Source organism: Kryptolebias marmoratus, linkage group LG20 (genome assembly GCF_001649575.2).
Source record: "Kryptolebias marmoratus isolate JLee-2015 linkage group LG20, ASM164957v2, whole genome shotgun sequence".
Classification (NCBI taxonomy): domain Eukaryota; kingdom Metazoa; phylum Chordata; class Actinopteri; order Cyprinodontiformes; family Rivulidae; genus Kryptolebias; species Kryptolebias marmoratus.
Genome location: NC_051449.1, coordinates 19,917,598 through 19,938,757, shown reverse-complemented (window position 1 = coordinate 19,938,757; position 21,160 = coordinate 19,917,598). Strand labels below are relative to the sequence as shown.

General features: G+C 39.1%; 1 protein-coding gene across 1 annotated transcript in view; it reads left to right on the top strand.

Moving 5' to 3' along the window:
• The window catches only part of LOC108238290 (cAMP-specific 3',5'-cyclic phosphodiesterase 4B-like), an 81,673-nt gene that overhangs the window by 38,259 nt on the left and 22,254 nt on the right, over nt 1-21,160 (top strand). The window contains exons 3-7 of the mRNA XM_017420259.3: nt 1,100-1,347; nt 7,945-8,139; nt 8,231-8,267; nt 9,490-9,560; nt 12,164-12,213. Of these exons, the coding sequence (XP_017275748.1) occupies nt 1,100-1,347; nt 7,945-8,139; nt 8,231-8,267; nt 9,490-9,560; nt 12,164-12,213 (601 nt within the window). The remainder of the gene's footprint in view (nt 1-1,099; nt 1,348-7,944; nt 8,140-8,230; nt 8,268-9,489; nt 9,561-12,163; nt 12,214-21,160) is intronic.

Sequence of the window (21,160 nt, the reverse complement as noted above, 5' to 3'; positions counted from 1 at the left end):
CTAAATAAGCACTAATTAGAGTCTCTGCTGCGAAAGATCTGAGGTCTTAGAAACGTTATCACCAGACCCGATCACGGCAAGGCCAGACTGTAGCTGCACTCTTTGTTCTTTTCACACTCTCACTTGCTTTCAGCTTCTTTTCCACTCATCTTGTCCCACAGTCTTTCACCACACACAGACACACAAGAGACAAATCATTTCTTCCCTGCCACATTCACATTCTAGGAATTCCTCCCACCCTCTGCCACGTTTTCGTCATCAAGCCTCCACATCGCCCTCCTTCATTTGAAACCTTTTGGCGTGTTTCATTTCCTCTTGCATGCTGTGAACATAAAGTGGAAGGAAATGAGCTGGGGCCAGCCCACTTCTGTTTCCCCAGAGCCTTGGTTTGTTTACAGCCCATGGTTTCAGCACAGCCCTCTGGGCTGCTTACTTAGACACTCACATTAAACACACGATTTATATTCAGCACAGCTTCATAAAAATGTCACTTTGCAGTTGAGGTGTCAAGTGGCTGAAACATTCAGTTTTTCTTCTGTGAAATAAAGACCCTTGAAAGATAAGTGAGGGCAGGACTGTGCACGAGGCAGGCAGGTTGATAAGAAAGGTTTTGTGCTTATGTGCATTAAACATGTGGGGAGCTTCTTCACACTTTTTAACACTTTTTGGTTTTTAAATGTGTCTGTCATTGCTTTAAATGGACATTTTAGACGTTGGGTTTTGTTAAAAATTGATGAACAATTAACATCTTACATGTTGTAGAGATCTCTTTGAAAGCCTAAAAGTCTGCTGCAGACATCCAGAAATTACATTTAACAATAAGCACAAGCTTTATAGCTAAACGGTATTATTGAACAACTTTTCTATAAGTTTTTACGGTACATAAATTGACTTCAGCTGCAAGAAAATGCGAGACAGCCAAACAGCCATGTCAAGTGGACGTTGGCTGAAGTGAGACGGGAGTGTATTAAAAACTTTCTAAGTGTATGTATGTGTGGAGTAAGACATTCATCTCCTATTACACTCATTCTTATCCGTGGCGATTTTTCTCCTCTGTTTTAAAAACCACTAAGTAAATGTTTTTCCCTCTGTCTTTCAGGAGGACACGGAGCCTCTTTCGGGACAGTTTTCCTCTGGCTGCACCCTTGGGGTGGAGCTGTGCAAAGTCCACCGGCGGTTTTCCGGCAACCTGCAGTTGCCTCCATTGTCATGGCGACAAGCAGAGAAGGAGCGGGACCGGGGCAGACCGCTCACGCCAGAGGAAGATCCCGTGGCCCGGACCAGACCCACCAGCCTGCCGATCGTGTCTCTGCCTCGCATCGACATCACGCAGGCCGACTCTGACAGGTGAGGCTCTGAAGTACGGGACTATTTCACACAGTTGCTCTTATTTTTGCTTTTGTGCAATTTTGTACTGTTCAGAACAATGTTTATTATTTTTAGAGGTTGTTTTCTTCCTGCTAGTTCTAACGTTTAACCCACAAATTAAATGCAAACTTGAAATTTGTATTTTTGTCTCAGCATTTTAACAGGTTTTTGTTGTTTATGTAGCATTCAAGTTTAGTGCTATAATTTTTCATGTGTTAAACATAACCTACCAGGCTGCAGTTTGTTCAGTTCTGAAGTATAAAATGGTAAAATAAAATTGTATATATATCTCCAGCAGTCCTTGAACTCAGTGCTTTATTACTGTCTTTGATGCACAGTAATGAAATTGTTTGTTTCATCCAGAAGATTAATGCACAAGAAGCTTTTTTATCGTGCCCACTTTTAACATTATCCAACAGCAATTAGCCAGATGTATCCTTTGTTGTTTGCGCTGCTACTTTAAACTACATCCTGTTGAGTCTTCTTCAAAAGATAGTTTCCAGTGACTCTTTCATGTGTTGCTTTCATCTTCCTACCTCTCACGACATCCCACAGTATGAGGCGAATTTCCCTGGAATTAAAGCCAGGGACTGCTCTGTTTATTACGAATGTAACTTCATTTTCAGCCTGGGACTATTGCTGTCTACAGGGTGGCTTCAGAATCTAGTCAGACCCACTTCATATTTTTCGCTTTTGTTGCATTGCAGCCTGTTGCTACGATTGTTTGAGTTCATGCTCTTTTCCCCAAAAAAATCTACACGTAGTTTCCTATAATGGCAAAGTGAAATCAGAAGTTTGTAAATTTAATAAAAAGAAAAAAATAACACATTTATATAACCATTCAGACCTTTTGCATTGACACCTAAAATTTAGCTCAGGCGCCTCCTGTTTTTGTTTTTCCTCTACTGAGATGTTTCTGCACCATGACTGGAGTCCACCTGTGGTAGGTTAAACTGGTTGGACAGAATTTGGAAAAACACACATCTGTGTGCATGGATGTTTGTCTCCTTTGTCTCTACATGTCCCTGTAATGGACTTGCGACTTATCCAGGTGCACCCGCCTCTCGCACATATACTGCTGGACATAGGCACCAGCTCCTACAAAGGAAAAAGTGGGCAAAAAAAATGGGTGGATGGATGGATAGTTAATTGTGTTAGGGATGATTTTCACATATCGTTTGAATGTAAAAGCACAGACATAATGAAGAATAGACAAAAGTACTTACCAACGTTTTATGTTCAGCTCCACGCCTTGTTATTTTATGTTGAAAACTTAGTGCTTGATTTTGCTGCCACGTCAGCCTTTTTGTTTTTGTTTATTTTTATTTTAATAAATTAGTTTTTTTTATGAGACGAGTCTGCACTCTGGGTTTGCCTCCTTCCCCATCCTGCCTGACAGTTTGTACTTCATACTGTTTCAATGGTTGTGAGTTAATAAAAGAAAAGAAAGCAGAGCGGCTCGGCAGAAGCCTCTCAGTGAAAATCACTTGAAAGCTGCTTGAAGGACTCTCAAACTGTCAGAAACAAGATTCTCAGGATTTACATGTTTGGCCCCAATTCTAAACATTATGTCTGGAGGACACCAGGTGCTGCTCATCACCTGGTCAACACCATCCCAACAGTGAAGCATAGTGGTGGCAGCATCATGCTGTGGGGGTATTTTTAGCAGCAGGGACTGGGAGACTGGTCAGGGTTAAGGGGAAGCTGAATGAATTAAAATCCAAAGAAACCCTCAATAGAAACTTGTTCCTCAGAGCTCAGGACCTCAGCCTGGACTGAAGGTTTACCTTCAAACATGAAAAAGACCCAAAACACACAGACAGCTCTGTTAACATCCCAGAGTGGTCCGACAAGAGACACCTGACGATGGCTCCACCAACGGTCCACATCCAACCGGACTGAACTTCAGAGGATTTGTAAAGATTAAAGGCAGAACATCTCTATATCCAGGTGTTCAAAGCTTGTTGCATCAGACTTAAGAAGACTTGAGGCTGAAAATGCTGCCAAAGCTGCTTCAACTTCGGGGGTTTTTCTGTTTATTGACTTGACAAAATTATATAAAATTGAGTTCTTCCTTCATCATTACAGATTGCTAAAAGTAGATAAATGAGAAAACATGAGTTTAAACATATGTAGCATCAGGCTGCAGCAGAACAAAAGTGAAAAACGTGAAGGTCTGAAGCTACTGCATGTAACACTTAGATTCATAATTTATTTAGGATTATCTGGTTTATATGTAAGCATTACATTCAATTTAAGCAATCGCATTTATAAACATCTTTCCAAACTTTATGGATAAGCTCTGTTTTTTCTGACTTTTTGTGCATAGATGAGTCACATCCTGCTCCTGTGATGTAAATGAAACAAGTGGCATTTCCCACAATTTTTACTGCTCCATATCTATATATTTTCCTTCTTTTTAAAAAATTTTATTTCACTCAAAAAAACCAAAATATATACACAGTGATAAGAGAAATATAAAAAAAGAAAAGTTCTGAATGAAAAGTGAAGAAAAACAAATCTTATCATATCTGCCCCTTATTTAAAAACAAAGTGAATTATTTCAAATTTATAACAAGCTTAACCTTGAACATTTTCCAAATTTAGAAGGAACAAACAAAAACAAACATCCAGGTATCGTTTATATCTTATTTCCATTACATTATATCATATTTTCCTACTAACTTTGATTTAATCTCCTTTTTGAACACATGGATTGTTTTGTAGGTTTTTATATTAATATCTCGACTGCTCCATAAATCTATTCCCTGACCTGTAATCCATCGCCCCTTCAGGCTAGTTCTAAATGGAGGTTTGATGAAAATCTCCCGTCCCTTAAAGTTACAGTGACTCACTCTTTTACCAAATTTTGGCTGGATATTTAATGGTAACAATGTTTTATGAGCCCTATACATAACTTGCAAAATACTATAATCAACCAGATCATAAAACTTGAATAATTTCATCTGATGAAATAATATATTTGTTGGATGACCATAATGTTTTTTTTTTACAAACAATTCTTACAGAAATACAATCTTACTTTAGAGGCAACACATTTCTGAGCTCAGATACAATGAAAGACAATGAGAGTTTGGATGCACACACTCTGTACATTAGGGGGTTCTATAGCAGCGAGAGACACTCAGGGTGAAAGAAAACAAAATTACCTATGTTTTGATGAATAAACTGAGACTCGTTTAAACTTAAATTGATGTTTTCACTGTGACTTGTCTATTTTGCCAAAATCACATTGCCAAAATTTTATTTTTCACTTTGTACAACGTGCTGCAACAAAACACTGTTCCTTGTTGAGCTGAGTGTTTTCATGTATCTTTTTATCGGTTTTTCCAAAGCTGTTGGAGGAGCAGCATATCAAAAGTCGTGATGGAAACCAAAGATTAATGTCTAAACAAGTATTTAAGAGTGCTTCAGCGCTCATGCACCCCTGTTCTAACCCCCCTCCCCCCAAGCTTTGACATGACATAATCAATGAACAAGGGAAGTGGTGGTTGCTATGTTGAAATCTCAGCCTAATCTGCAGTATTTTAATACAGATGAGTAAGGACAGTTGGATGGATAAACAGTGGGACTGCAGTTGTGCTCCAGCCCAAATCCGCCCGGTAGCGTCTGCCAAGTCGACGTTTAGTCCAGCACGTGGCCTGTTATGAGACGGGGGGGGTCTCAGTGTGTCAGCAGGCATAGTGTCAGTATGTTCTGTAGCTTGATAAGTAAGGAAGAGGTGCAGGGGAGAAAATGTTACGGAAGTCCCCCAGGTGCAGAGCTGGGCACTTCGACTTCAGTGAGGACGTGGTCAACAGAGTACACCTCGCCGCTCCCAGGTGACCTTTAAACTGACCTCTCTATATTGTCTTATTTCTTACTTCATGATGTATTTATGTTAAACTTGTCCTTATTTACTATCAAAGTATTTGGATTATTTTTCTCTCAAAATCATTGTAATTTCCAAATGATTTCATTGTTAGGCTAAAAAAAGTATCATGTCAGGATTCATTGCAGGGCGTGACGTATTACACATATTTCATTTGTTGTATCAGACAGTTTCTGTAATAATAATGGAGATCTACAGAAACTGTAGTTAATAGGTGATGGTTTCCTGCCTGTCTCAGATTAGGAGATTAGATTTTCTGCGAGTAAAGGATGTTGTTGATGTTGTAGAAACCAAGGATTTGAGCGACTCATAGCACAACATGGACGACGCTGGTCGTCCTGCATGTGTTTTAATCAGATTTTGCACATTTCACATTAATCCCAGCTTCTCTGACTGAGATGTGGGACTTTGTGTCTCAGTGGGAAGCATGCTCAGTTAATCCCACATGGAGCAGATATTACAGCAGCGCTGGAAGATGCAGGGCAAATGAAGTGCTGCACACTTTTACTGCAAGTGGATAAATCTCTCAATTGAAAGGGTCTTATTCATGTTATATGAAGAATTTTATGAGTTTCATTTCAGTTTTTTTAGTGGCCTTCGGGTCAAATTGATCTGAAGTTACATGGGATTCTCTACCTCTCTTCGTCTCTCTCTCTCTGTTGAGAGCTTCAGGAGGGTTAAAGATACATTTTTAAAAAATGTACACTAATTTAAAATTAATGATCAAAGAAAAAAAAACAACTAGGCATTTTCCATGATCACTCAAAAGTGTGACGTATCGAGTGCCAAACAGTAATGCAAACAAGGCAGTGAATAACAAATACAGATAGTGTGGGGGTGAAATGGTTGCAATTAATTGTGTAAACTGACCCAAAACTACAACAGCTGTGTCATTCTTCAGCTTCCTGAAGGACAAGAAAGTTTGATGGATGTGGTTAGTGTAGCTCCGGGTGAAAACTACAATCCAAAATCTGGAGACTGACGGTAAACTGACAGTTAACGTTTTGTAGAGGACCACCTGAAATACAAACCTTCTATAGAAGAACTGCAGCTTGTCGCTGTCTGGACCGCCACCCGTCCGGATGGGAAACTCCTTGAAGACTGTGTGACATCATTAGAAAGCTTGTGAAATGTGGGGCTCATGTTCCCAGCAGCATCACTCCAGAACCAAAAAAAAGGGTTTTGTTAACAAAACTTGTCTTCTGCTTCCATTTTCACTGATAAACGCTGTGACAGTAAGCTCCTACAGCCGTCTGCCACAGCTGGCTGCGGCTCCTTCTGCGTCACCAACCAAGGAGGTAGCACCGCCCACATGATCTCTCTACTTCGGGACTTTGACACCAAAACTCTAAAAACAACTCATTAACATTTTAAATCAAAGAAATTGACCACTGGAGTGTTTTATGATAATGTTTAACTAAAAGAAAAACATGAAAGTCATTTTTTTGATATTTTCGTTCATTTCACCTTTAAGCTCAGTGTATTGCAGCTGTTGATACTCTGACCTACCAGCTTTAAACTTTTGCCCTCCTCATCTGGTTACACAGTAGCCTATCCTCTCCTCCTGCACCAACCACCAGCCACAAAATCATGACATAAATAATCTGAATTTGCATCTGCAGTGACTCAGTATTTTGGCAAATATTAAAAGAAATCACAGATTTTTGTTATTGTTTTTTTGGTGTGGTTTATGTAAGGTAAACTGTGAAAAAACATCTGGAGCTTGTTGGTTTTCCTCAAAGCATTACTGCACTCTTATGACTGAATTCACTGCTTTTTATCCTCCTAGAAATACACACAAAACAAATTTGCTTTTGAAAAGGTTTGAATAAATTGTGCTGCCCTGCAGACATATAAGGAGCTTAGATGAATACTACAACACAAGAGCAGCTGAATAAAAATATTTTCTTTCTGCGTGGTAAAGTCCATCTCTTACAAAGAGAAATGCTCAGAATTTAAAGATGGGCCGAACGTCGTGCTGTAAGAAACTAATTTCTCATCCTGGTCCCTGGCTAAGGAGTATGAACAAAGAACGTAAACAGGATTTTAGTAAGAAATAAAACTAGCATTCCTTAAATGAATGCATGTTGTCCACCTTGTTGCATCATAAATTTTCAATCAAAGATCTTGCTTAATGACTCTCAGCTACTACTAAACTAAATTTTATCTCTATATCTGCAAAAATCGGACAATTAGAGGCATTTTGTGTTGGGTCAACTCGGTAAGCTGTGGCTGCCATCTCAGAATTTTTTTTTTATGAAACTTTCTGAGAGTTTCCTAAAAATCTGTCCACCGTTTCACAAGATTTTTTGCTAACAGGCAGACAATCAAATACACACAAGCAATTACATAAGTGCCTGTGGCCTTGAAAAGTGGGCAATAATAAATTAGACCAGCAAACTAAAACAAGCCCTTTTTCTCTGACCTATAAAACAAACTTGTTTATTCTCTGTGATGGTTTTTCTTGGCCGTGGATGAATGGGTTAGAAATCATTTTAGAGTTTATGCAATCATATTTTTCCTGGATAGGATTTGTAGACATGTTACACAAGCCGTAGCAGCTTACTCAAAGTCCAAGTACACAATAGTGGTGATGGCTTGGAAGCTAAATGTGATTTTGTGACTGATCATTGAGCAGAAACCAGAGTGTTATATCCTCTGCTTCATCTCTTTTCGTCCTTCAGCTTGGAGTTTGAGAATGGCCCGTCGCTGTGCTGCAGTCCTTCAGACCCGCAGGCGTCCCCAGGCTCAGGTCTGGTCCTGCACCCCAACCTGGCGGGCCACGGCCAGCGCAGAGAGTCCTTCCTGTACCGCTCTGACAGCGACTATGAGCTATCGCCGAAGTCCTTGTCTCGAAACTCGTCTATTGTCGGCGAACTGTGAGTTGTTTGCGTTGAAGCGTCACTGCAACATGATCAGATGTTACAGTATTTGTGTCTAACTCTGTTGTTTCATTGCATCCCATTCCAGGCACAATGAGGACTTAATTGTGACTCCGTTTGCCCAGGTAAGAGTTCATTTGAAGTTGTATATCTATTAGACAGCTCATTCTTCATAAATACAGTACAATTTCATTTGAGCAAAGACCTCACACTTAGGATAAACCTGTCCATCCCATTGTGGCCACCAGAGGGCAATAACAACAAGGCTGATTGCAAGAATAAGAAAGCAAGCTCCTTTTTTTCACTCTCAGCAGTTTAAAGATAGCTTTCAGATACATTAATAAAATGAAAATGGTGCCATTTATTTTCTCCTACCCCACACTTAAGGCTGGATATGTCCCAATAATTTTTCTTTAAACAGTAATTAGGTGACAATAAAATGTTAGTCTGTGTTTTAATAATACTTATTGCTGCTTATTATGCTGCCAAACATGCTAAACTCATAACTCTTTGTCACCAACTTTTGATTCATTTCTTAAAAATTATTTTTTATACATTTATAATGGTTTGTGAGATTATAACACATTCCAGCACGGCCACTCAGGCAAAGCCATAGCCGAACCTTTTTATTTGAAAATTAAATTGAGCAAAATTGTTTTAGTCACATAAAAATCCGAGATTTCCAAATGCTGTCTGTGTGTGAAAACAAAAATGATACAAACAAATTAAAAGTGACAGAACTTACAGTTCTATAAAACAAAAAGGCTTTCTGCTACTCAACATCTGTGCATGAAAACAAAAACGCTTCACTTGTGCTGATTAACAACAAATGTTGTGTATAAGCCTCTGAAGCTGAAATACACGTGTTTGATGAATGACACATAACTGTTTTTAGACACTAAGCCCTTAACAACAAGCTTTTTTTTGCTGTGAGGGTTGTTCACAAGCATCATTAGTATTATTATCATCACCATCATTGATATTATTATTTTCTGGATCAATCCTGGCCCCTGAAAAGTCTGTACAGAAATTTTCTGGCCTCTGAGCAGGTTTCGTTGGTGACTCTGCCATTTTTTCCCCTACGCTAAGTTTATTGTTCTAAGATGTTGCTAGTTTGAGCACATTTAATACTCAAATAAAAACATTTTTCAGATTTGAGAGCAGTTCTGTTGTCAGAAGCTGCTCAGATTTTAGCAACAAACGTGAAAAGTAAACGCATGTTATTCTCCTAACTTCTCGTGAGAGTCGAATCTAATGGTTTGTCTGCACACTGTCACATATTTCTGATTTTGTCTGTAACTTCTGCTCTTGTGGATTCGTTTTCTGACCTGATTTGTTTCTGTTTAGGTTCTGGCCAGCCTTCGGACCGTCAGAAACAATTTCACTACCTTGACAAATATCCAGTGTGTATCTAATAAGTAAGTCGGCTTGTTACTTATTTATTTATTTGACTTGTGTATTGCAAAAAAAAAAAGTCTGTGTTGGTGCCTTTATTTGTTTTTTTTTGCAATGGAAATCCTTGGCAAAAAAACCCTTTTTTCTTTTCATTTTTGTGGAAAATATTTCTGAAACTGCTTGTTTTATTACAATCTGTTTCACTAGGGGGCGCCAGTGCATCAAAATATGAGGAATGACCTGATGTCACAAGAAATCTGGTTGCATTAAACCATGCTTAGTGTCAAACCTCCAGATCTATGGAAAGGGTTTGTTTTCCCAGTATCACTGAAATAAACACACAGACACACGGAAAGTGTTTTTGTTTTGTTGTTATTGTTCCTTTCTTGGCCGGTGCTTTCTCTGCTCTCAGATTTGGGTCAGTGGCTGCAGTTGCATGACGTTGACCTGAGATAAACGCAAAGTCACCGCAGCCTCAGGGAGAAGGGTCACCGTACGCCTGTGACCTCTTCGTAGAAATAAGAGAGCAGCTGTTTTGAGTTTGTGTTACGGCAACAAAGGCTGTCGCTGAAAGCAAATCTGCCGTTTCTTTCACATCAGGGCACCTGACTCTTATGTATAACACGTTTTCTACACAGGCTCCTACAAACGTGTTTAACTGCGACTAGGTTGCCTTGTTTACCAATTCACTGATATGCAAAATATACAGAAACAACAACAGACAAACATTTTATGTGCATGCAGTCTCAAAAAAAAAAGATTTATTATCTATACATTATAGATCTTAGATTGACCATGTTGCATTTTTCAACATCCTATAATATGGATCTTCTTCTAAGTCTAAAAACTTTGCAAAGGCATTAAAAGGTTCTTGAAGTTTTTCAAACATTTCTTGCTTCTGTTTTGGCATGTATGTGACTTTTCTTAGAGAAAAAAGCCTCTAGAATCAAACAACTGGACAACATATGGACTCACTGATCTCTTTTAAAGTACAGCCTTCAACATGGAGAGGTCATCGTCTCCCTGTTTCAGTGAAAACACATTTTGTATTTTTTAGAGTCTTTATATTTACAGGAACAATTAAAAAAACATGTTTCTATTAAATAATTCAACTGTTGTTTTGTGCAGTAGAACTTCTTGCCATTGCCCTCACCATTTATCCAAATTATGCTCATCTTGGTGAATGGACCTAATAACTGTGGGCTCTTTGGTCTCATTTAGACGCTTCCCACCCTATCAGTTTGTGGATAGTACACACTCCACTAAGCATATATAATGACCAGTAATTCATGAAGTTCTTTAAGTGTGTGCAACTCGAACAAAGTGTTATCCTCCAGGCCTGAAAGATGGCCTGAAACAGTGCCTGTGCAATGCTCTTTGTGGCAGTTTAGAGACATTTTTATTAAACTCAGACCAGTCTGTTCCCTATGATTGCCAAGAACATGAGGTGGAAGCCAAATTATCTTTTTTTTTCCCAGTTTGTATTTGCTCTGTTGTATAATTATGAGCATCAATGTGCACACATCTTATCTCTGCACAGAAATACTGAGAGAAGGCAAAATTTTTTTGGATCTTTGCGCAGCTAGGCTCTACCCCTGGCCAGTGGTTACCCCATTGAAACTTCACTGAAACTGTATGTCCTCTCAGACTAACAAAGAGACACCAGTGAGTTTAAATGAACCACTACACTCAACGTGATGAGGGAATACCTGCCTCAAATGTGGCCTGGCTCTTTACACCCCTCCAAGCCTCTGGCTGCACAAAGAAATTCTGTCCATAAAAGTCATGAACAGAATCATTGACAATGATGGAGTTCAGCTCTCACCCTGAAGAGGTCCGACTTACTGCCGGCAATGAGAACCATACTCTCGGATCATTTGTGTAGGGACTGAACGGCCTGTAGTAACGGACCCCTAATCCCATGCCATGCTCATGGAGACCCCCCCCCCAATACAGGGGACACAATCAAATCCCTTCTCCAAGTCCACAAAACACATGTAGACGGGTTGGGCAATCTTTCATTTTTAATTAATATAGTTTTTTTTTATCAGTTACAGTATCTGTTGCGCCAGAGACTCAAAGAAACTGAAAAGTTGAGTCGGGTGCAGCTCTGGAGCTCGCCGTGTGTGGCTGCTAAACATAATCAACCTACTTTACACAAAACACAAATCCAAAAAACTAAATGTCATCAGTCAGTTTGCTTCTGTTCACTACAATAGGGATGAAAAAGTCAGTAATGCTTATTATCGTCATAACATTTTACAAAAAGCCTCGAAACGAAACTATTCCACAGTATGGCCGCCAAGACCAGCTCCTGTTTAAGCTGCCTGTGGCGTTTGTAAATCACCAGCTGGTCCAGCCACGTCTCCTGAACACATGAAACTTCCTTAATAAAGACAAACATAAAGTTTTGTAATTCGTCCATAGTTAATAATTAAACTACAGAAGTGTATATTTGCATCAGCTTTTTTATTCTTTAGCATTCCTGGTTATGAATAAACTGATATTGTAAAAGCTTTAAAAGAAACAGCGCTCCAAGTTTGGGCTTGTATCTGCTTTAAAAGCGGTTCTATTTATCTGTTTTTTTGTTGTATTTATTCCTCACAGATTTGTTTCTGTGTTGCAGAAGGTCTCCTGCTGCCAACCAGCCCTGCGTCACCAAAGTCTGTCTCTCAGGTGAGTTCACTACAATAAATCATCCCAAACACCAACAACCCGAAAACTGGGGGAGGATTTCTTTTTCCAATGCAACAAAACTTGAAATCTGTAATTTATTCTTTGAACTTTTCTTTAGTAAACATGAACACAAGCAAGTAATTGTCAGTATCTTTACGTTCTAGCTTTAAGGGATTTAAGAATTTGATTCATTTGCAGTTTTGTGCACTGTTTTTATTAACTAATTATTGATTCTGTGATCGTCTTTGCCACAAAGTGTTAAACCAAGACCCATTCTTTCTCTTTTTTTAAATACCTGAGATCCTCCTCATCAGCCAATCAAATACTTTATTGATCCCAGAGGGAAATTACATTTTAGTGCAGCCCGTCCAGGGTAGACAGGTGCCTGAGGCTGCACCCCACATGAGAGGCGTCACCTTTTTTTTGTGTTCAAACTGCATTTAAAAGGAAGAACTTCCCAACTTAATTAAATAGTTTTTGTATATCAATAAATAATGATAATGGGGAGAAATGAAAGTTCCTTATTGTCACAAACGAGCTTATATTTCCTGTGAAATCGGAACAAACTGACGTTAAGTTGAACTGCTGCTGGAGAACTCAATGCTGGTAAAAATAGGTAATGATCCAAAAGTTCAAGTGGGGTTTGTGGCTGTAAGGTGACAGATTGCCGAAAAGTTCAGCTTAATGTAGATACATGGACACATGGCTTTTTGAACGGCCTCAGCTTGGAGAAGTAGTTTGCCAAGAAAGTGGAAGGCTGCTTTAAACAACTACATTCAGTTCATACAAATGTCATTTTCTACACCTTTACATTGCTGTCAGTTTCACATTACATAGTTATTTTCATGGAATTTTGTGCACATCTGCTGCAGGAATATTAAATATTTCTGCTGTAAGGTGAAACTGATGGCGTTAGCTGACAGCTAGCTGTAGCCGTCTCCAGTTTTTGAAAATCTTTTTTTTGCATGCATGAATTGCAAAGCTCTATACTGGGCCCTGCACATTATTTCATTGTCCTCCTCTGTTTTGATTTACTTTAGTGGAGTACACCTTTAAAATGAAGACGGGCAGATTTGAACCAGTTTTTTTTTTGTCATCAGCGTGGTTTTTAGACCTGGACATGTTCTCTGTCAGTTAAACTGATATCTGATGAGATATTAACTGTTTGTAAACTTTCAACACAACTTCACTCCAAAAGGTCTGAAATATTTCCTTTAATCTAAAACAAAGTTAGGCGATAAATAGAAATTTACATGTGTAGAATCTGCTCCTGAGGGAAGTTAAGGACAAAGAGTCCTATTAATGTATTTGTCCTCTTGCGGCTGATGAAAGTCATTGTGTTGCGAAAACCTCACACTGAGGTCACTCACTGTGACCTAATTTATTTGTGCAGTCAAGAGCTTCGTTATTGTCAAAAGGCTCCTAGACAAATGTCATCCCCCCCGCCTATAGTTTTATAAAGGACACTACACCGCTGACACAATCTGCCTTTTTTAACCATAAATAAAATATCTGACCTATTTTATACATTTAATTACTTGATCACAACAAGAGAAGTTTCCACAGGCTGAAATTAAACTACAGGAAAGCACCCAGATGTGACCTGCAAAAAATATCAGGTGGCGTGCCGTTCTAATTAGGTATATGCATAAGACGGGAAAGGCAAGTAGCCGCAGAGGGGGAGGAAGGTTGCAATAGATATTGGTTCCTGCTGTACCGGTTCTTCGAGCTCGATTGACGTCATCATCGCCTGCACTTGGGTGCTCTCAACTTCCTATCAACATAGATGGGCTTTGAGGAGTGTCCCTCAGCAGGAAAAAACACAAGACAACTGCAAGGCTCTGACTTTCCTCACTCCTCCACACTTCCAACAAACCTTGACCTTCTCCGAGTAACCGCTGACGACTGAAACGGTCTCTTCTGACGCACTGGGGAGATAAAGTAAGAAAAGCAAATAAGATTGCCTTTGAAACGCTTCTGTTTCAGACGGCATTCAGTGTCCCATCCAGAGGACGCACAGCACACCTGCGACTAAATAAGGATTGCTGTCGAGCTTATTCTGACGGAGACGGACACGTTTAACAGTATGGCAGTGAAAGCTGCCACCGGATCCTCCCCTGTGCTGCTTTCTGTCTCGTTTTCCATCGACTCTTTGACCGGAAAAGGAGAACAGATTTTTCCTGTTTTGCGTCTTTTGTGTTTTCATTGTGGCAGTATTCCCAGTAGTGGAAATGAAACAGTACCTGCGTCTTTCTGGGACAGCTCAGTTTTAAAGGAGGAAGCTCTCAAAAAGCTTGCACAACTGTAAAGGGGTTTGAGCTGGAAGCAATGAATTGGTCTAATCTCAAAAGTAATGGTACAACAATCTCATGCTCAGAGTATGTGTTGTGAAGGACTCTCACCTACTACCACGTCAAAATTGAGCCAAATATCTCTAAACCTGACTGAGCTATAGCCATTTGTGTGTTTGTTAAGGTCACTTAGCTGTGGCAGCCATCTTGAATTGGGTTGGCTCCAAAAGTTAATGAGTTTTAGTCGTTCATCCAATGATCACTTCCTGGAAGTTTAATTAAAATCCATTCAGTGGTTCAGGAGATATTTTGCTAACAGACAGAGTTGACTTCAAATAGTTAGTAGCAAAATTGCAAACACAGATGTTGTACGATCTGTTAGCGCTCAGAGTATGTGTTGGGGATCAGTCCCAGCTACTACCACACAAAATCTTAGGGCAGCATCTGTAAAATGGATGGCGTTATAGACATTTTGCGGTTTTTAAGGTCAGTTGGGTGTGGCGACCATCTTGAATTGGGTTGGCTCAAAAAGTTAATCAGTTTCAGATGTACACCCAGTGATTATTCTCGAAAACTTTGATCAACGTTCTTCCATTTGTTCATGAGATATTTTGCCAACGCTAATAAACAGGGTGCTTCAAGATTGTGGCACTGATATGAAAACAAAAAAACAGAAAAAGAAAACAAAGCCAGAAATAGCCAGAAAGGGATTCGCAACGTTGAACATTTAACTCGCATTCAGCATAGGAGGTTAACTCGAACGAAACAATAAGGAGCGGGAGCATGGTGGCGAAAGTGCTTCAGAGACTTCAAACAAGGAACGAGTGTTACAGCAAAAATCTACGTCAGCGGAGGCCTTTTACTGTGTTCACCGTCTTACTGTAGCGTGAGGGGACTGCTGTGTTCCTCGGCCGAGTCTGCAGTTCACGCGCCACAAACCAAAGTGGCCCCCATCACCTGCAGTCTTGTGAGCTGGAGCCCAACAAAGGCCTCACTCTTCCCTGACTCACCCAGATTACAGGCTTGGCTCCAAATTATGCCTGATGAATTGCATTTTTAGCGCGAAGTGCTTCTCATTGACGTCTGCAACAGTCAGGGTTTAGTTATGAATTTGTAATGATAATCTCCTGAATCAGCTCACCACCAGGGTTTGCGGTTATCCCATTTCTTAGTAAAGCAACTGTTTAAGATTCGCAGTGTTCGCGAAGGGAAATGACCGACCTAAATTAATGTTTAAACAACGCCCGCCAGCATGAATGTTCAGATCAACTGAGGCCACAAGTGAGTCCTGCTTTTGTCACGGTTAGATTTTCCTCTTAAGCTGTACCTGAGCTAGAACCCATCAGTTTTTTTTTTACCGATTATCTATACTAAACCAATACTAGTTGACCTAAACAAGAAACGAATAGAGAAAATATAACATTTTTGAAGAAAATTTGAAAGGATGTCAGTGCAGCTACAGCTTCAAATTCAAATATACATCTTCCAGTTTGATGTCAGACACAGTGGAGGTCAGTGGGAGTTTGGATGTTTGTAGTCTGCATATTAGGGAGGATCTGAGAGACAACTGTAAGTCTTACAGCAGAATGAGACATCAAACTGCCTATGTTTTGATGTATAAGAAGTGTAAAGTTTGAGAGGATAAAAAGAGTTTGTTTGCAAAGGTTTTGAAGAGTTTAAAACAGCACGCGAGTTAGTGGAATATCAACTCACTCTGAGCTAAACATTATGTGGTAAACACAAAGCTTCGACTGCAGTTGTGTAAAAACTGTAAAAAATAATCTACATACGAGGTCAGACATGTCAAGTCCAACTTTCTGTGGCCCGTTCACACTTTGAATGCCTGAGCTGTAGAGGTGCAAAGAGGGCTGGTTGGTTCACCAAAACACCCCTGCTGTGGATGCAGACACACAGAAAAGGTTGTTTGTTTTTTTTCTCAATTTTGTCTACGCTGTTCAATGTACTGCTATCAAAAGTCACAAGACACTATTCAAGCCAGGTGACTTTTTTTGTTGTTGAGTTCCTTTTCTGAATGCGCTTCTCCAAAGCTGCCATGGGGTAGCAAATCAAGAATCATGACAGAAACAGACAGACAGAGGAATAAAGGTACTTCAGGACTGATGCACCCCTGATGAATCAAGTTTTGTGTATGTGATAAGTCCTACTAAGGTTCAAATATATATACGTACTTTTAAATATTTTTCCTTGTTTTATTAATTACTTCTTTGACAGTAGTTTACGGCTTCATTTTGGCAGTGCACAGTAACAGAGTTTTTTTCTTCTTCACAGCCAGCTGTTTCCAGATGTTTTCAGTCTCTCTGCTGAGCTTTTTTTAATGGTTGAAGGCTGCAGACTTTATTTGGAATTTACAATGGTGGCACTGGTTTTCTCATTTCATGCCTAACAAGAAAACCGATGCATTTAAAGTCACACAAAAACTAACAACACACGGACAGATGTTGTTTTGTACCTTTGCTGCACACACAAAGTAGTCATTTATTGGGAGAATTGTCTTTTTTGTAACACACCTAAAATGTGTAAATCCTAGAAGCTTTAGGCAGCAACAAACTTTTCAAAACATTTTCTACAGCTGCTTAACAAAACAGTAACTTTAGACTACATGTGTTTGAATTAAATTTCCCTGGTTGCACAGCTCCACCCAGGACACAACACAGCTGGTTTGAAGCACTTGTGTTCTAAAACTTATCTGAAATAGTCCTGCAAAAAGAAATGCACCCCTTGTTTTTCGGTGCATTAGTTGTGGCGGCCATCGTGTATTGGGTTAACTCTAAAGGTCAGTCAATTGTAGAGGTCTATTTGATGATCAATTTCTGAGAGTTGGGTTAAAATCTGTCTAGTGGTTCATGAAATATTTTGCTAACAGACAGAGTTGATTCCAATAATTAGTCACAGATCGTGTGAGATAAGTTAGCACTCAAAGTATAAGTTGCGAATGACTCTCAGCAACAGCCACGTTAAACTTTAGCTCTGTATGTGAAATTCACAGACTTACAGCCACTTTTGTGTCTGCTAAGGTTGCTTAGCTGTGGCAGCCATCTTGATTTGGGTTGACTCCAAAAGTTGTAGATGTCAACCAAGTGATTATTTATGTAAGTTTCAATTAAATTCATTCTCTTAAGTGAATCAGGAGGTATTTTGTTAACCTTACAGACAAACAAATACACATATAGACACGGACAAAACCATTATCGCTCCGACTTTGCCTTTGGTAATTATCAGTTATTATCTCGGAGAAGCTGCTAATCTAATTTGAAAAAAGTTATAAATGTATTTCCAAATAATTTGTGGTCTGTCATTCACAAATAAGAAAGAGTATTAATGCTATGTAAAATGGTAGAGACCATAAGATGACACTCTCCAAAACAAGCCTAGAGCTAAATGTCAGACTTTACAGCTCTCAAATGGTATGTTACATGTGAAACATTATGTCAGAGCAATGAAGAAAAGATATGACAAATATGTTTGTTTAGAGGGATGGACTTAAAAGAAAACATGGCCGCATGGTTCAGTTTTGCAGTTACATCTTAAAACACAGCAAGATTCCTGTAACAGTATTCACAGACAAACTGGATAAAAGTGGAGCTGTTTAGCCATATTCAGAACATCCTTAGCTAAATGTTAAGCATGGTAGTTGGGGAGTCATAATTCGGTCTGTTTATCAAAGATTTGTAAGTAGATTGAGATAGCAGAGATATCCAGATTTAGGGTTAATTCAAGCAACAGTGGGAAACGTGAGGCTAAAGCTTGGCCACAATCAGGTCATGCAGCAGGACAGTAATCCCCAGATGACCAGCAAATCTACAACAGAATGGAAAATGAAAAACAAAAGATAAAGCTTTGTAAGTCAGTGTTAGGATTTGGGTATTTTGTGTTATTATTTTGAGTTTGTTTTGGGTGTCATTATTTTCTCTTGTGTTTCTATAGTTTTATTGTTCCCTGTGTTTAGTTTTACATTGTAATTTGTTGTGTAGTTTTTGCTCCCTGTGCCCTCCGTGTCCTCAGCTCATGACTTGTCAGCCTCCCACACCCATCTGCACCTGTCCCTCGTTTGTAATCAGTCACCTGTGTCCACTTATCAATCACCCTCTGCCCATATAACCCTTTCCTCGGCCTCCACCGCTCAATGGTTCGATGTTGTCTAACATGCACTGATCTGGGTTTCCACGGGTTGCCCTCCTTGTATTACCCTGCTGTTTGTGAGGGTTTTTTTTTTGGTTTGTTCTTTAGTTTTTGCTGTCACAACAGCCTTTTGTTTTTGTTATTTTAAAATAAATTAGTTTTTGTTTGGAGCTCCTCCTATGTTAGCCTGCATTTGGGTCCAAATCCTCCAACCATCATCCACTATTCTGACACTAATCTGAAGGAAATGGAGCGGCGTTCTAAACAATGAGATAAAAAAAAATTCCATGACAATGTGAGAGACTGATAAGGTTTTACAGAAAACCGTTTCCTGGTTCTGCTGCCAAAGTTGGTTCTACAAGTGACTGAGTCAGTGGATAGTCTTGGATTTTCACGCACCGCTTCACCATTCTGCTTGGATTTACTTAAATTAAAAATATCACACTGTTAAATGTTGTATTTGTGTTCATGAGAGATTGTGCTTACCAAGCAGCGAAGACCCCTCTAATATAACTGAAACTTAAATTGTTGAATCTTTTTGTTTTGCTCCAGTATATATATATCAAGTTTCATTTTAAGCTCGATGGAGAAGAATAAAAAGTGTCTGAGGCTTTGTCAGAAAAGTTTCAACTTACAGATCATCTGTATGCTTTGCTGAGGTACTTTTAGAGGCTTAAAAAAACCCTCCAATTTTCATTATGTTATGGATCAGCTGCTCAGTGAGCCGCTGACAAAGAATCATTGAATTTAGGACAGCTGAGATTTTCCTACAGACAAACAGATTATTTTCCCTGATAGTGAATCAGACACAGGACTTTGTGCGCAAACTGTCCAGGGCGTGGGGCCGTGCACAATGAGCATTACTCATTCACCTTTTCAGACTTTTTGTAAACAAGCCCTGAAGAAAGTAAAGAATGACATCTGAAACTGGGCTTTCCAAAGAATTCAACTGGAATAGAGGTTGTGTCATTTACTGGAAACATTCACAATCAGGGCAACTGTCAAGGGATAATCAGCAAAAACACAAAAATCAGCGGTTTAATATTTAACAGTCTGATCAAATATAAGGGTATGTTTTCAAATGTTCAAACAATGTCAGTATTACTAAAAGCCCATTGGCAGGCGCACACACTGGACTGGAAACAAAGGTTTAAATGGAATTAAAAGCCTGTACCTCACCGGGCTGCGACTTTTGTCAACAAACAGTTTCCAAAATGCCCCAAAACGCCTGCAACAGTTCCCAATTGTCCTTCGCTCTCGTATTGCAATAATTTGAAACATGTTCAAAACAGCTGATAAACACATTCTCCCCAAATAGTCGCAAAGTCGTCACAGGCATCTTCAACCCATCTCCAACTCCTTTCAGCTTAGTTTAGTTGAGACAGAAAGTGGGAGACCTTTGGGAGGATTTGGCAGCCTTTGAAACCAGATTGTGACTGATGGGAGAAACAAATAAGTAATGAAATTGTGATCAAATGACATGACATGATGTAGACACAATTTAGACACTTTCTGACTAAATTGCAACCAATGAATTGTCGTCATGCACAAGAATGTTGCAATTTATTTGCAGTCACGTACAGATGCAAACAAGGAACCCTGTTGTTTTGTTAGATTTTACAATCAGCTGATTGACTGATGACAGATAGGGATGTCAGTATTGGGTATAATAAGAACATCCACCAACGACTTAGACCAAATCCCATTTTCTAGTGTTACAGTATCCCTTTGCCTTTGCCCACACCTTGACCCCTAATCCAAAGTTGCTGAAATTAGTGATTAAAATTTTACTGCAATGCAAGATAATATTTCATAAAGCTTTGACACCATCAGCTTCCAGGTTAATTTTACGCAAAAACATGCAACAGTATCTGTTCGATACATGATAACTATGTTTACATATATTAGCATAATATATGTAAACTAGTTATCAATTATCGAACAGATACTGACATGATGTTTTTATTCTTGTTAAGGAAGAACAACAATAATGCCCAACACAATTCATTAGATTACACTAAACTGTACATTAAATGGTTGGTGTTTCAACAACACCAACCAGTCAGCATAAAGAAATAAGATGCAGTTTTTGCAATTTTCTTTTAATACTTAATAAGGACCATTTTATCAAACAAATACTATATTGGTATCCATTAAACTACACATTGTTGTGATACTAAAATATTTTTATTAGAGAAATATGATGCTATTTGTGTAATTTTATGCTTATTAAAAATAATCAGCAATGATACAAAAAACTAGATAATAGTTACAATAGTTTGTGTTCAAATACAAAAATAAAAAATGACAAAAAAGTTCAGAGCGTTCAGAAGGAATGGTCCAATTTAGACATAACTTGGTGCACATGCAGGGGGGGTGATGGGTGTGTAAGGGATTCAGTTTCCAAGAAGCTGACACGTCTAGAACGGGCATCACAAGTGGAGCGATGGTGTTGTTAAGCTGGGTGTCTGCCAGTCAGTCAAAACAGTGAGTGAAGGTCAGCAGACACAGAGGAT